General features: G+C 37.3%; 1 protein-coding gene across 1 annotated transcript in view; it reads right to left on the minus strand.

The window, feature by feature from the left end:
• Positions 1-10,874, minus strand: part of LOC131683329 (DNA topoisomerase 3-beta) — a 46,780-nt gene extending 35,906 nt beyond the window's left edge. Inside the window, exons 1-5 of the mRNA XM_058965209.1 lie at positions 10,623-10,874; positions 9,717-10,464; positions 9,532-9,660; positions 9,404-9,475; positions 6,634-7,228 (exon numbers count right to left, since the gene is read on the minus strand). Coding sequence (XP_058821192.1) covers positions 6,634-7,228; positions 9,404-9,475; positions 9,532-9,660; positions 9,717-10,464; positions 10,623-10,713 — 1,635 coding nt within the window. The 5' untranslated portion in view covers positions 10,714-10,874. The remainder of the gene's footprint in view (positions 1-6,633; positions 7,229-9,403; positions 9,476-9,531; positions 9,661-9,716; positions 10,465-10,622) is intronic.
• Positions 10,875-15,881: the final 5,007 nt, after the last annotated feature.

Genomic DNA, 15,881 nt, shown 5'->3' on the forward strand with positions numbered 1-15,881 from the left:
TGATCCTCAATTTGAATATATTGAGAGCCCGGTGCGTACGTTTCATTCATGAAACGTCCCGCCCAGGTTCTCCAGTTCGCGACCTGAAACCAACAGAATTGCATATTTAATTTGCCCATGCAAAATGTTAAAAGTACTCACATTCTATACCAACATAAATACTAAAACGTATCAGTTTGAAGCGTAGGACTTCTGCTTAAACAACTTTTGCTCCAAGTGTTCATCTTTTATGTGCTTGAGTTATTTTGACATTTGTGAGCAAAGGCTGGAACATTAAAATCTAATAGATATGGACAGTAGTGCTAATGCAACAGATACAAATTTTAGTTTCAAGGTAATTTCTATTGAATAATTTTCAAAGATATATCACTTTTGTACGAATCGTAAATCACTAGAAAATCAATACTAAATCACTTAATTTCGTAGTGAGGCATGGAATCTGATTCAAGTGCTTAAACATTTGGATTAGACGGGACAATTTTTACCGTGTATCAATGTTCCTTATGACTCGACACGAAATATTGATTGGAAATAATACCAAGCTTTAATTTCCACTTCTCTTGTTTCGGCTAGCAGGAAGGCCTACCACCTACCGAAGAATATGAATTTTTAGCGGGATTGGTTATTGAAGCAGCAGAATAAATGCAATGCTGGCATGACAATGAATAGCCGGCCTCCTAATCCCTGGTGGGACACAGTGTGCTCTAAATAAGTTGCCTACAAAGAAATTATGAAACGGAAAGGGTGTACACGTGCGAACTTTGAAAATTATTCAATTTTGCAAAACAAATCTGACAGTTTACGTCGTGCCAAAAAGTCTAGTTATTAGAGACGATTCATTGATGGCTTGTCAAGAGAAACATCAATGAGTGCTCTTTGTAACACAACCAGAAGAATGAGGAATCGAAATGTGATTAATGAAAGCGAAAATTTTTCGAATCGTTGGATATTTAATTTTGCCAAGAAAGTTTATCCAGATTCTGCTCTTGCGCAGAAAATCATTCGAGATGCTCCCACAAGTAACGAGTCCATAGATTCGCCTTTGACAATGATGGAATTTTCAATAGCACTCCTCTCATGCAACAATGCTCCGGGTGCAGACAGAATTAAATTCAACTGGGTGAAAAATCTGCCTGACCTAGCAGAAAGACGCTTGTTGAATTTATTCAATAAGCTTCTTGAGCAGAACATTGTCCCGCGCGACTGGAGACAAGTGAGAGTTATCGCCATTCCAAAACCAGGAAAACCAGCCTCCGACCATAACTCGTATCGACCGATTGCAATGCTATCCTGCATCAGGAAATTGTTGGAAAAAATTATCGTTCGACGTTTCGACAATTGTGTTGAGGCGAACGGCTTGCTATCAGATACCCAGTTTGATTTTCGGAGGGGAAAGGGAACGAATGATTGTCTGGCGCTAGTTTCGTCAGAAATCCAACTCGCTTACGCAAAAAAGAACACATTCGATTCTGTTTGAGAAACTACATCAATGTGGTCTTTCACCAATATTAAATAATTTTTTAAACAACTTATTGTCAGAAAAGCACATGCATTTTTCATATGGCGATTTGATAACATTCAGAATAAGTTACATGGGCCTCCCACGAGGTTCTTGTTTAAGCCCCCTTCTCTACAATTTTTACGTGAATGACATTGATAATTGTATTGTCAGCCCATGCACTCTAAGACAACTTGCAGATGATGGTGTGGTATCTGTTACAGAAACAATAGCCATACACACCTAGAAAATATAGTGTAAATTTACGTCTCCTGACCCTGACATATACGAACATCAAAAATGACTTAGTTTTACGTGTGATTTTAATTTTACATGACGTTTAATTTCGTAAATCATGTAATTTTACTCGTCATACAGCGTTTGTTCTGAATGGTAGGAAGTGTAATTTTATGTCATTGCGCATGTAAAGTATATGTTTCATGTAAAATTAAACGGAATACGGTAACGTTCCGTCATTTCGTAAATTACGGTTTGTTGAATTGTGTCATGTTTGCAATTACGTCAACGATAAAATTCAGATTTTTTTGGCGTGTAAATTTACAAAAACCATTGCATGATAGTTTGGATAATTTATCAAGTTGGGCTTTAAAGCTGATCATCGATTTCTCTACGGAGAAAACAGAGCTTGTCGTTTTTTTCAAGGAAGCGAGATCCAGCTCAGCTTCAGCTTCAGTTGGTCGGTAGAACAACATCCCAAGTCATGAGCTTTAAATATCTCGGAATTTGGTTTGATTCTAAAGGTACATGGGGAGACCACATTAGGTATCTGATAAAGAATTGCAAACAAAGGATAAATTTTCTCCGAACAATAACCGGATCTTGGTGGGGTGCTCATCCAAGTGATGTGATAAGATTGTATCAAACAACGATACTTTCAGTAATGGAATATGGGTGCTTCTGTTTCCGTTCAGCTGCAAACACTCACATTATTAAATTGGAACGAATACAGTATCGTTGTTTACGAATCGCCTTAGGTTCCATGCAATCGACACATACGATGAGTCTTGAAGTACTAGTGGGAGTTCTTCCCTTAAAAGATCGATTCTGGGAACTGTCCTCTCGTTTACTTATACGATGTGAGGTTATGAATCCACTGGTAATTGAAAATTTTGAAAGACTTCAATCCCAAACCAGATTCATGACAGTGTAGTTCAATCACATGTCACAAGATATAACTCCTTCTAGTTATGTTATGACATGTGATAATATACTAGATACTCCAGATTCCACTTTATTTTTCGACACGTCCATGCAAGAGAAAATTCGTGGAATCCCGGATCACCTGAGCTCTCTGGAGATCCCTAAAACATTCATAAGTAAATACCAACACATTGACTGCCATAAAATGTTCTACACTGATGGGTCACGAATCAATGAGGCCACTGGCGTCGGTATTTTCAACAATAACACCTCCATCTCTTTCAAGCTTGCAGAACCTGCCTCTGCGTACACAGCCGAACTAGCAACAGTTCACTATAGTCTGGAAATCATTGATACTTTACTTCCGAGCCATTATTTCATCCTCACAGATAGCCTCAGCACAATTAAAGCACTAAGCTCATTAAAGCTTGATAATCACGCTCCGTTCTTTTTGTAGAAGATATGAGAATACTTGACTAATGGGATTTTCGATTGATTGACACCGGTGTAGTGGAGTGCACTGGAACTGCACCATTTTTGCACTTTCTAGCAGAAGTGCAGAAAACTGGGTATGTTACATTGACACTTCTGCTAGAAAGTGCAAAATCAGTGCACTCCACTACACCAGTGCACATCAATCGAAAATCCCATAAATTAACACATAAATCTTATCAATTCACCTTAGTGTGGATTCCCGCTCATTGCTCCATACCGGATAATGAGAGAGCGGAAAATTTGGCCAAAATAGGGCACTTGACGGTGACATCTATGAAAGATCTATTGCCTTCAATGAATTTTGTAGCGCTTCTCGTCAAACGACGCTTACTAGTTGGCAAACAGCATGGGACAATGGAAATCTGGGACGGTGGTTGCACTCAATTATCTCTAAAGTATCAACGAAGGCATGGTTCAAAGGGTTGGATGTAAGTCGAAACTTCATTCGTCCAACAATTATACGTTGAATGCGCATCTCCACCGTATTGGGATCGCAGAAGATGACCGATGTGCTTGCGGAGAGGGTTACGAAGACATTGAACATGTTGTTTGGTCTTGCACTGAATATCGTGAAGCCAGATCCCAATAAATAGACTCCTTACGCCAGAAGAAAACCACTATATGTTCCTGTTCGTGATATCCTCGCTTTACGAGATCTTACATACATGGGCCATATTTATCATTTCCTGAAAACAATAAATATTCAAATATAATTATCCCCACTATGTTCCTAGTTTTTTTCCCTGGCTACCCACAAACAAATTAGATTTCTTCGCAGTTAGTTAAGTTACATAAAACAATATATATAAATGAAAAAATTAACAAAGACTACAGAAAAACTATCAATAGGTTTACCATTAAATTTAAGAAAATAGTATATGAATAAAAATATTTAAAATGATGATTATCCTCATTAGAAAGTGAATTTTTATTATAGCGTGATAGTCTTAAGAACTTTTGTAACATGTTTAGAAAAAAGAAACCCCAGCGTAAAAAAGCTTTTGCAAATTAAATTTAAGAAAATAGAATATAAATAAAAATATTTAAAATGATGATTATCCTCATTAGAAAGTGAATTTTTATTATAACGTGATAGTCTTAAGAACTTTTGTAACATGTTATGAAAAAAGAAACCCCAGCGTAAAAAAGCTTTTGCAAATGACGTCAAATAAACGTTTTATGAAAAAATTGAACATAGTAGGACATAATTGAGGTTCAAACGTCTGGGATGATGAGATTTTGAGTTATTTGAAAACGGCTGTCTCAGTCTTTTAGAGCAAAACGATAGTTGTTTACTGCCCGACGTTTCGGCCTTGTGGTGTGCCTTTTTCTAACAAAAAACAATAGACCTATATTTCCCTTGAAAAAGGCCAACACCACAAGGCCGAAACGTCGGGCAGTAAACAACCATCGTTTTGCTCTAAAAGACTGAGACAGCCGTTTTCAAATAACTCAAAAAAACATAGTACGACATGATTTGAGAATTGCTTTCAAGTTCAAAATAACCTGTTGAAAATTTGCAGCTCTTCTCGCAAGTAAACAATAGTGATCCACTCGGTTTACTCAAACTTAGTGGTTGATTTCAAAAATGAACAGCTCTTTGTATCTGTATGCCGAATAAGCTTACAAGAAAACATTGTAGATCTACTCGTTTCCTTGGTTTACTCACATTTAGGGGTTGATTGCTTATTTCAAACATGAACAGTTCTTTGGAGCTGCATGCCAAATAAGTTTGCAAGGAAACTGCTTATCCACTCGTTTGCCCGGTTTACTAAACTTAGGAGTTGATTCCTTCTTTAAAACATCAGCAGTTCTTTGAATTTGTATACCAAGTGGATCTCGCAAGCAAACTGGTAATCCACTCAGTTTCTCGGTTAACTCAAACCGAAGACTCCATATCAAGAAGACTGGCAACTCTGTCCAGAATCCGGAGACAGTGACAGCAACGCCACTTGCGGGTAAAGGTGGTACTTTCCATAGTGATGCACACACATATATACATTTTTACATAAAGCTTCCTCCCTTCTTCAAATAGAGGCGCTGTAACCTCTGTCGCTTCTCGTTTGTATGGGGGAAGGAAAGAGATATCAGTCTTCTTGATATGGAGTCTTCGCTCAAACGTAGGGGCTATAAATTGGTTCAAGTCCGACGGAGTGACAGCGATGTCGGACAGCACACAACTGATCAATACTCAAGATTATGCCAAATGACCATTATGCCAAATAACCGTTATGCCAAATGACCTTCAGTGTGATCAACTTACAAAATTATGCCAAATGTCCATTATGCTATATAACCTTATGCCAAATGACTTTATGCCAATTGACCCAGACCAAACTTTGACAGCATAAATTTTGCACTCAGGCCACCGGAACAATACCACACTAAGGATCATCTTTAGTCTTATTAGGATTACCATTAGATTAGGTGTACCATAAGCAAAATTTATACCTAAACATTTTTAACATCTCATGCATACCAAGAACTACATTATTATGAAACTAAAGTGAACCTAAGATTATCTTTTTAGAATTTAATTCAGAAAAACACAGTTTTAAAATATTATATCGGCAAAAAAATTAAAAAAATCACGCGGCTTTGAGACGTTATGATGCAGTTTTTATGCGTCATAATATCCGAAACTATAAGTGCGTCAGTGTCTACGAAATCGACTGCGACATAAAATCCAAAAACAAACGTGCGTCGTAACGTATGGACCATTGTGACACACAAGGGGTGTGTCATAATAACCGAAAATAAATGTGCGCCATTAAGTCCGAGACATTATGACACACCTCCCTTCTTTGGTGTTATGACGCAGCCTGGTGCGTCATAATGTCTCGGATGTTTTGACGCACCATCCTTCGAGCGTTATGACCTCGGACGTTGCGACTCGGTGTCCTGTCGGGACGATATAGTCAAGAGGTTGCTCGTTTGGAATGCAAGCATCGACTAACGCAAACAGACAAGTGGTATCTCTATTTATATACTTGTGGTATTTGATTGATTCGCTGGGTGCTCCCTATTGACGGTGCAGCCCGGAATATACTGACTCATGTATGAGAGTTTTCACCTTTTCCGTTAATTCCGAATTGTTTGAAAGTTGAATTGTGGAAACCCATATATAAATAACAGAAATATAGCGTTCAAAATTATGACGCAAAAACGTGATATTAGAATTTCAGACTCCCAGCCCCAGTAAGACATTTTCAATGCCAAAAAACTCATGCTTATTATTTGCCTGAACGATCGATGGACGAATTTCGCTCAACTCGTGTCAACACATTGAAGCGAATACTTTTTTCAATTTTTTACCGATAAAATATTTTAAAACCATGTCTCTCTAAACGACTTCAACATGAACTTAACCTATGCGAAATAAAAACTTAGATTCACCTTAGTTTCATAATAATGTTGTTCCTGGTATGCATGCGTCAGGTATTCTGGCAGCCTGTCGTCAACGGTGTCCTAAACGTTACCTTCTGATAACCATGTACAAGCACGATTCCAAGGTTTGTCGGAGTCAGCGTGCGACCTCCTCCGATGGTAACATAATTCCGCTGACAGATGTTGTTTATGTGCACAGGTATAGAGGCATCAGTTCCGATTCCATGTTTTTCCATTAACGAAATTAGTTCTGACTCCGTTAAATAATCTGGCGGTCCTGTTTGACTTTCGATAAGTCGTACTTCATTGATTTTCACCTTTTCATTTACGCTGAATGGAGCGATAATTTCATTTTTTCCCATTGCTAGCCAGGTCATAACACTTGTAAATCCAGGGTCAATCAATACACTGGACGTATTTGTGAACTGTTCGGTGCCTATCTTGAACTTCGTAGTTGTGAGACGGTATTTGAGATCCCGAGATACCGTTCCGAGGAAATGCCGGCAGATATAATCGTACACACGCCACGTATCGCCATCAAGCTCGTTCCTAGATGCTAGTTTCATTGGTGTAATTGGTGGATGATCACCGGCATCACTACCCTTGCGCGGCGCATTCATATCATGAAGGATACTTCGGGCCTCTTCGCCGAATTCTGCAGATGGTTGCAGCAGTTTAACAACTCCACTGAAAAACATCTCACATAGGTTAACTGCCTTCAGTTGTTTATTGACAAAACGACACTTTGATTAGATTTTCAATTAAATGCTGTCAGCCGTTCTACGCCCAATTGTCCCATGTTGCAAAACTGGCAACTGAGATAAACGCGATTGAAGATGAAAAATGTAATAGCAATCTGGAGGGAAATGGTGCAACAAATAACACTTTATTGTCTAGAATTACGTTCATCGCAATCGTTTCCAATATAATCAGTTCAGTTTTTAATTATAGAGCTCCAACTAACGTTAGTTTTTAAGAAAAATGTTAAGTGGGACTGTTATGCCGAGAAATCGCACAGAAACCGGAAAATTCTACGCATATCAGTCCAACCACGATATATGCAAACGATGTTCATTACTCTTTTTTTACAAAAGGATATGTCGTGAGTTTTTTTGTTACTGGGGAGATTTTTTGCTTCATCAAAATCGGAAATAGGATAGTGTCTATTTTTACCCTATTTAGGAGGGTGTCTCACAAATTCATTAATTACTCTGCCTACACTCGATGGAGTGCGATTAATTTGGCATCAACAACTTTGTTTCGTTCTTAAGTCCCAATCTGATAACACAAATGGCTTAAAGACAATGAAATGTAGTGCTTGATCGCAACGAAAGTTTGAATCAAGTGCCCCAATTATCGCCCTACTATTTGACCCAAAAATAGCAGTAAAGCCTTCAAAACGACAATAATTAATTAAAATACTCTAAAAAAGCAAGCACTTTGCAAACTTTCCAGCTATCTGCATCGCCGAGTGTGGCCCAATTCCCAATCTGGCACTGGCAGCTCTCATCAGTTCAACAGTATTTAGCGCTTGTGGTCGTCCACGGAACATTTCTTTTGTTGTAACACTTTCCACTCTATAATGACTCAATAAAAATCTACTCTACCTTCAAATGAATCTTTCATAACTTACATAGCTTCTTTTTGATCTTTGACTCTGTTCAAAAACATGCATGCTACCTCTTCCTCAAATATCCGAACTCTTACCCAATCGAGTTTAATCTCCGGGTTTTCTCCAACGGTAACACTTACATACCAGAAACTTTCGGGTTTAAATGTTTGTATTTCATCGTGCCGTTGAACGCAGAATCCGAGAGTTGGCGTTTGGCAAGGTCCATACGAAATCAACGACGCATCCAAGTCTGCATATTTACCCTGGAAGAACTTTGTCTGGAACCTGGTAAAAGTACATCCGATCCGAAGATCCAACTCCTGCCTAGCATCGACAGATTTTGCTTCATCTTCGTTTGGATGAATTAGTCTTTGATTGCAGAAAACTTCGCCCGATATGTCACTCGCTCCGAAAATACGTTGCAAATATTGCCGGAAACTGCGCCCATTACTTCGAAGCAGACATTTTCTCCTTTGTCACAAACAAGCCAGAGAATCAGGTAATCACAACCCTTCGATTCACAACTTTGTTTCGTTCTTAAGTCCCAGTCTAATAACATAAATGGCTTAAAAACGATGAAATGCTAGTGTTTGATCGCCACGACAGTTTGAGTCAAGTGCCCTACTATTTGACGCAATGTGTTGAACAAAAATAGCAGACGCTGCATTAATCAACGGCTTCAAATGGGTAGCGTGATAATAAAAACATGGCGAAAACAGGCTCATTATCCTAGATGCGTTCGCCATGTTATGCAAGCACGACGGTGGTGAAGAGCTTTACCGGATTGATCTCATTGCTGTAATTAATATTACCACGGCCAGCTCTTTTTTATTGAGCCTGTATTTTTCCATCAATTTTTTCAGTGCCCGACATCTAGCGTATTTTACTTCTTAATTAAACGCTGTTTTTATTTTTTAATTGGCCACTTTTTGGGGTTTTTGTTAGTGGGACAATTATGCGTAGAATTTTAACAATGGGATAAACAGACTTGGTATTTTTTCGCGGAGTCTTCGAACAAACTGTATGATTTGGATATGTTTCCTAAAAATATACTACAAACAGGACTGTTTCATGAAAAAAGTGAAAATGATAAAAAAGTAACATGGGAGAATTATGCGTAGAACGGCAGTCAGTGTATGTAGCCCTACAATGTAAGTAGCGAATGTATATAATCACAGTTATAAAGTGCTACTATGCTTTAAAGAAACAAAGTCGAACAATATATATTTTTTAAGTAGGAAAATACTCACATCAGATCAAAATTTGTGGGATACTGCGTTGTTTCTGTGCGTGGGTAGCTTATATAACCGCGCGTGTAAAGCCTGTAAAACGACAATAATTAATTAAAATAATCTAAAAAAGCAAGCACTTAGCAAACTTTTCAGCTATCTGCATCGCCGAGTGTGGCCCAATTCCCAATCCGGCACTGGCAGCTCTCATCAGTTCAACAGTATTTAGCGCTTGTGGTCGTCCACGGAACATTTCTTTTGATGTAACACTTTCCACTCTATAATGACTCAATAAAAATCTACTCTACCTTCAAATGAATCTTTCATAACTTACATAGCTTCTTTTTGATCTTTGACTCTGTTCAAAAACATGCATGCTACCTCTTTCTCAAATATCCGAACTCTTACCCAATCGAGTTTAATCTCCGGGTTTTCTCCAACGGAAACACTTACATACCAGAAACTTTCGGGTTTAAATGTTTGTATTTCATCGTGCCGTTGAACGCAGAATCCGAGAGTTGGCGTTTGGCAAGGTCCATACGAAATCAACGACGCATCCAAGTCTGCATATTTACCCTGGAAGAACTTTGTCTGGAACCTGGTAAAAGCACATCCGATCCGAAGATCCAACTCCTGCCTAGCATCGACAGATTTTGCTTCATTTTCGTTTGGATGAATTAGATTGTCCATCGCACACTTAATGTCCTTGTCTGTGATTGCAGAAAACTTCGCCCGATATGTCACTCGGTCCGAAAATACGTTGCGAATATTGCCGGAAACTGCGGCCATTACTTCGAAGCAGATATTTTCTCCTTCTTTGTCACAATCAAGCCAGAGAATCAGATAATCACAACCCTTCGATTCCTGACTCAAAAAGTGAGGCATTCGTAGATTTGGTGTTGATTCCTTCTTTTCGGTAGGGCAGGAAAATAGTTCGGCTGGATCTACTTTGTCCCATGAATTGAACTTACCAACGAACTCCAAACCCATAATGTGACCACATACAGAGGTCATTTTGAATCTTGTAAGTTCACCATGAAATTTATCAACCCACTCATGTATGGAACAGGCATTATTTGACCCTGCAAATTACAATGCGTTAAAATTGCAATCTAACTGTTTCGTATTACAACAGAATACCGTATTCAATAAAATTACAACATATTTCCTTGGCCTGATGTAAGGCAAATACGCTATCGTCACAAATAAACATATAAATACAAAAAGTACATTTACAAACCTTTTCTTGATGAACACTTTCCATTGCTTAAAATAGCCGCCAATGATGCCGCAAGAGACGGTTTTTCCGCAACCATTAAAGCCGTTTTCATTTTACAATGAACAGGAGGGCAACACTTTGCACAAAAATTGAAAGAAAAATACTGAGGCTGTTCGCAACGTTAGCAACGCTCTCATGTAAATTATGGCGATTTCGCTTGAACCTGAAACTGAGTCAGGTTCTAACCCCAACCGCTGTCAGTTCATACATTTTGACAGCAGTTGGGGTTAGGAACTGACTCAGTTTCGCCTCAAACGAAAACCACATTAGGTTGGGTGAAACCAGCGTTGCCAACATTTTTTTCAAAAAAACTGGAACCTTTCTTGAAAAAAAAACTGGAAAAAACTGGATACTTGAAAAAAATCTACTTTGCCCTTATATTGTTTAAGTCAACGATGCAATGAACGTAATTTTAAGTAAACACGTATGCTCAGCGTTGCCAACATTTTTTTCAAAAAAACTGGAACCTTTCTTGAAAAAAAACTGGAAAAAACTGGATACTTGAAAAAAATCTACTTTGCCCTTATATTGTTTAAGTCAACGATGCAATGAACGTAATTTTAAGTAAACACGTATGCTCCATACCTTTTACTGAAAATTTGAGTCGGTTTTTTGATATTGTTGTCCAAGTTAAAAAAAAATATTAAAACATTCGAATTTGATTGAAATTGTAATATTTGATCGAATTTTATTGTTTTGAACGTTTCAATCTACACATCCACAAAATTCTGAATTTAAGACCATTTGTTAAACTCGACGATGCGCTTAAGCCTTTCTGTAGATACCACTATAGCAACTAGCTGAGAATTCAACAAATGTTCATCAAAATATTTGACACAATGTACTGCCACCTTTATGTTTGAGTAAAATTCATTTGAAATCGAATCAAAATGTACATTCCCGAACCGTTTTACTCACAAGTTGTATAAAAAGAGTTCAAGTTACGGTGGATTGAAATCTTATTTTGGGGCACTCGGCATTATCCCATGGCTGGCTTGAAAATTCTATGAATCAAGTTACAATTTGTGAGAAAAAAACTTAATAAATGAATATTTAAAAAAAAACTGGATAAAACTGGCTCCAATTTAAAAAAAACTGGAAAAATTTTCCGATTGTCTGTTTGACTGGATGTTGCAAAAAAAACTGGAAAAATCCAGTTTAAACTGTAAGGTTGGCATCGCTGGGTGAAACTATCCACCAAAAAATCCATCCACCAAAATACAGAGATGCCAGGTACTTTTTTCAAATGTCTGCAATATTAATTTTAAAAGTCTGGGAAGTACAAAAAATGTGCGGCAAGCTAGTGTAACCAAAAGCGAAGACTCCAAATCAAGAAGACTGATATCTCTTTCCTTCCCCCATACAAACTAGAAGCGACAAAGGTTACAGCGCCTCTATTGGAAGAAGGGAGGAAGCTTTATGTAAAAATGTATATGTGTGTGTGCATCACTATGGAAAGTACCACCTTTACCCGCAAGTGGCGTTGCTGTTACTGTCTCCGGATTCTGGACAGAGTTGCCAGTCTTCTTGATATGGAGTCTTCGCCAAAAGCCTTTATATTCAAAAATCTGCAAATATCTGCAACCAAACTAAAAAATCTGCAAATATCTGCAACCAAACGGAAAAATCTGCAAATATCTGCGTCATCGAAAAAATCTGCAGCTTAAATTAAAAGTCTGCGAATTTGCAGACTTGTCTGCAAATCTGGCATCTCTGCACCAAAATATTTTAGAGATACTACCCAGTTAAACTCATTCCGGAACCGGTTCGGATTTCTTAATGGACCCTCTAAGAACGGTTGGTTTCAAAATCGTCCAATGACGGACGTTCGTTGGACCAATTTGGACAACGTCCAAATAACCGTTCAACGAACGTCCATCGTTGGACCCGTGTTGAACGATTTTGAAACAAATTTTTGGACGTCTCAGTGGGGAGTCATTATGGATTCCAAATCAAATGCAACAACCGATTCCGACTCAGAATCGGTTGTTGCATTTGATTTGGAATCCATAATGACTCCATTCAGGATTCCGAATCAAATTCCGAATGGTTTGACGGGGTAGTAGCGACAACTAGTGGCAAATAGCTAAACTAAAACAGCGCCACCTGTATTTCAGATATGTAAGCGTGTGAATTAAACCACCAAAATTTAACCACCATTTTTTTAAAATTCGAAGATGAATAAATTATGATAAAACTAATCAAGCAATGGCGATTTTTTTTATTAAATCCAACGAGAAACTAGTATAAATATCACAAAATTACAACTTTATTATCAGTGGGTGTCAGAGAGAGCCTACAAAATATATAAAACTATAGATAAGCAAACAGAACAGTAGAAATAAAAATACATTTATTGAGATGTCTAGAATAGATCTCTGCAAATCCAAAGAACATAACGCTGTCGGGCCGTAAGAGTATAGCATACGCCCCTAGGGATCTGAAAAATATGATGCAGTTGGGTTGCATAAGGTAAAATCAACGACACGACTAGACACTGGCATTCCAAAACTGTATCGCACATCTGACTTCCCCTCAGTGACTCAGGTAACTGGTAATGTCAAATATGCCTTTTGGTTGGAAAATGCATCAAACTAGCAGCACTTGTGAATCTGTTATTTTTTAACAATCTGTTGATATCTAGGGGCAGATCACTTGTGATGCATTTTTAAAAATCAGCTAAATTAAATGCATTTCTTTCCATCAAAATAGAAATTCGTAATGTATCTTGCGTTGCGTGCAATGTATTTTGCGTTGCGTGTAAGACGTTAAAACCCTACAAAAAAATCAGCCCTACATTCAACAAAACGTCGAACAAAGTGAATCAGCGTAGGACGTTTGTTAAACAAAATTTTCTGCGAGGGAGTGCAAAGTTGATGCAAAAATGAAAATTAAATGCATTTTTTCTAATTTGATGCAAATTTGTTATACATTTCTAGAGTGATCTGCCCCTAGGTTGATATGCTTCTATAGTTACCATTGCTTCTCTTGGTTACGCAGGAGAAAATAATATGACAACAAAAAATTTCATAACATGATTCTATTTGCTGTGTACGGATTAAAAATTAAATTAATTAATTTAGCATCGAAACTGTTCGCTGAAAATCCATGGTATTCAGAGATATCCAGATGCGCCGGTGGTCGTTTATTTTACTGACTGGTGAGTTTCTACGAATTTTTTCTATTTGAAATTATTTATCTAAAGTTATTAGTATTCCAAACAATGATATTGTATTTTCAGATTCGCTTTTGGTCAAGCTATGGTGCATGATTGATGAAGGTAACCTAATTTGACACCTCAAGTATTCGTCGGGAAATGGACAAAACAACCAATAGAAAACGTTTTCTAATGATACGATTCCTTCGTTGTTAATCGTACCACTTTGGTTGATCTATATCTCCGGTTACGATACTACGAAACGAAAAGCCTTCGTTGTCTGCAGCGATGCCAACCTTCCAGTTTAAACTGGATTTTTCCAGTTTTTTTTGCAACATCCAGTCAAACAGACAATCGGAAAATTTTTCCAGTTTTTTTTAAATTGGAGCCAGTTTTATCCAGTTTTTTTTTAAATATTCATTTATTAAGTTTTTTTCTCACAAATTGTAACTTGATTCATAGAATTTTCAAGCCAGCCATGGGATAATGCCGAGTGCCCCAAAATAAGATTTCAATCCACCGTAACCTGAACTCTTTTTATACAACTTGTGAGTAAAACGGTTCGGGAATGTACATTTTGATTCGATTTCAAATGAATTTTACTCAAACATAAAGGTGGCAGTACATTGTGTCAAATATTTTGATGAACATTTGTTGAATTCTCAGCTAGTTGCTATAGTGGTATCTACAGAAAGGCTTAAGCGCATCGTCGAGTTTAACAAATGGTCTTAAATTCAGAATTTTGTGGATGTGTAGATTGAAACGTTCAAAACAATAAAATTCGATCAAATATTACAATTTCAATCAAATTCGAATGTTTTAATATTTTTTTTTAACTTGGACAACAATATCAAAAAACCGACTCAAATTTTCAGTAAAAGGTATGGAGCATACGTGTTTACTTAAAATTACGTTCATTGCATCGTTGACTTAAACAATATAAGGGCAAAGTAGATTTTTTTCAAGTATCCAGTTTTTTCCAGTTTTTTTTCAAGAAAGGTTCCAGTTTTTTTGAAAAAAATGTTGGCAACGCTGAGCATACGTGTTTACTTAAAATTACGTTCATTGCATCGTTGACTTAAACAATATAAGGGCAAAGTAGATTTTTTTCAAGTATCCAGTTTTTTCCAGTTTTTTTTTCAAGAAAGGTTCCAGTTTTTTTGAAAAAAATGTTGGCAACGCTGGTTGTCTGTGGTAATAAGTAATTTACTATGGTATTGGGGACAATTTATATACCACGTGGACCGAAAACGGTTATTTTTGACCCCTCCATAACCTCTGCGGATATGTGTGGACAATTCTAATACCCTTCTCTCCTTCCCACGACGGACACGTGGATTTGTCTGATTTATGGCCGAATACTAAATAAGGTTGAATAAAAATTGCGTTTTTTGTAAACAGCAAATCACTTAAAATTTTAAAGAGAACGAAAGAGTTGTGAAATGAACTGAGGCCGAGACGGAAGACGCAATTTATTTTCAAACATAGTGTCAAGACGGGTTAAAATGCATTGAAACTTTGAAAGGAAGATTTATGAAACATGGTCACTCATAGGTAGAATGAAGGCTTATCAATTGAGAGGTTTCTGTACCAGCATTACCTAGAGTACCATCTAGCTGATTTTCTGTAGCAGAATCGGGAAAGGGGTATAGTCGGAATCGTTGAAGTTGCAAAAACACTTCATATATTTTCACTTCCACTATTTCATTCTTTCCTTTTTACTTGTATGGCTTAGTAAACAGACCTCGGAGGCTTATCATCAAAATCAAATACATGTAATAACAGCATTAAAATATTCAATCAAATAAAATATATGAAATCATGACAAAAAACAATAAAAAAAACAGCAAATTGAGCACATCACGCATGCTGTTTTTCAGTATTTTGCGAATTTCATTAGCATTTTTCGCGTTTTTTGTTCAATGCAGAAGTATAACATGTATATTGTATATGCTTTGTACAATTTATTGCTTGTGGCACTAAAAACTGGATTCTAACCGCACTGCGCACTTACCATTCTTCCATTAAATTCTTCTCATAGACTGGTTAGTTCGACTGGTCTG

Source organism: Topomyia yanbarensis, chromosome 2 (assembly GCF_030247195.1).
Source record: "Topomyia yanbarensis strain Yona2022 chromosome 2, ASM3024719v1, whole genome shotgun sequence".
Taxonomy (NCBI): domain Eukaryota; kingdom Metazoa; phylum Arthropoda; class Insecta; order Diptera; family Culicidae; genus Topomyia; species Topomyia yanbarensis.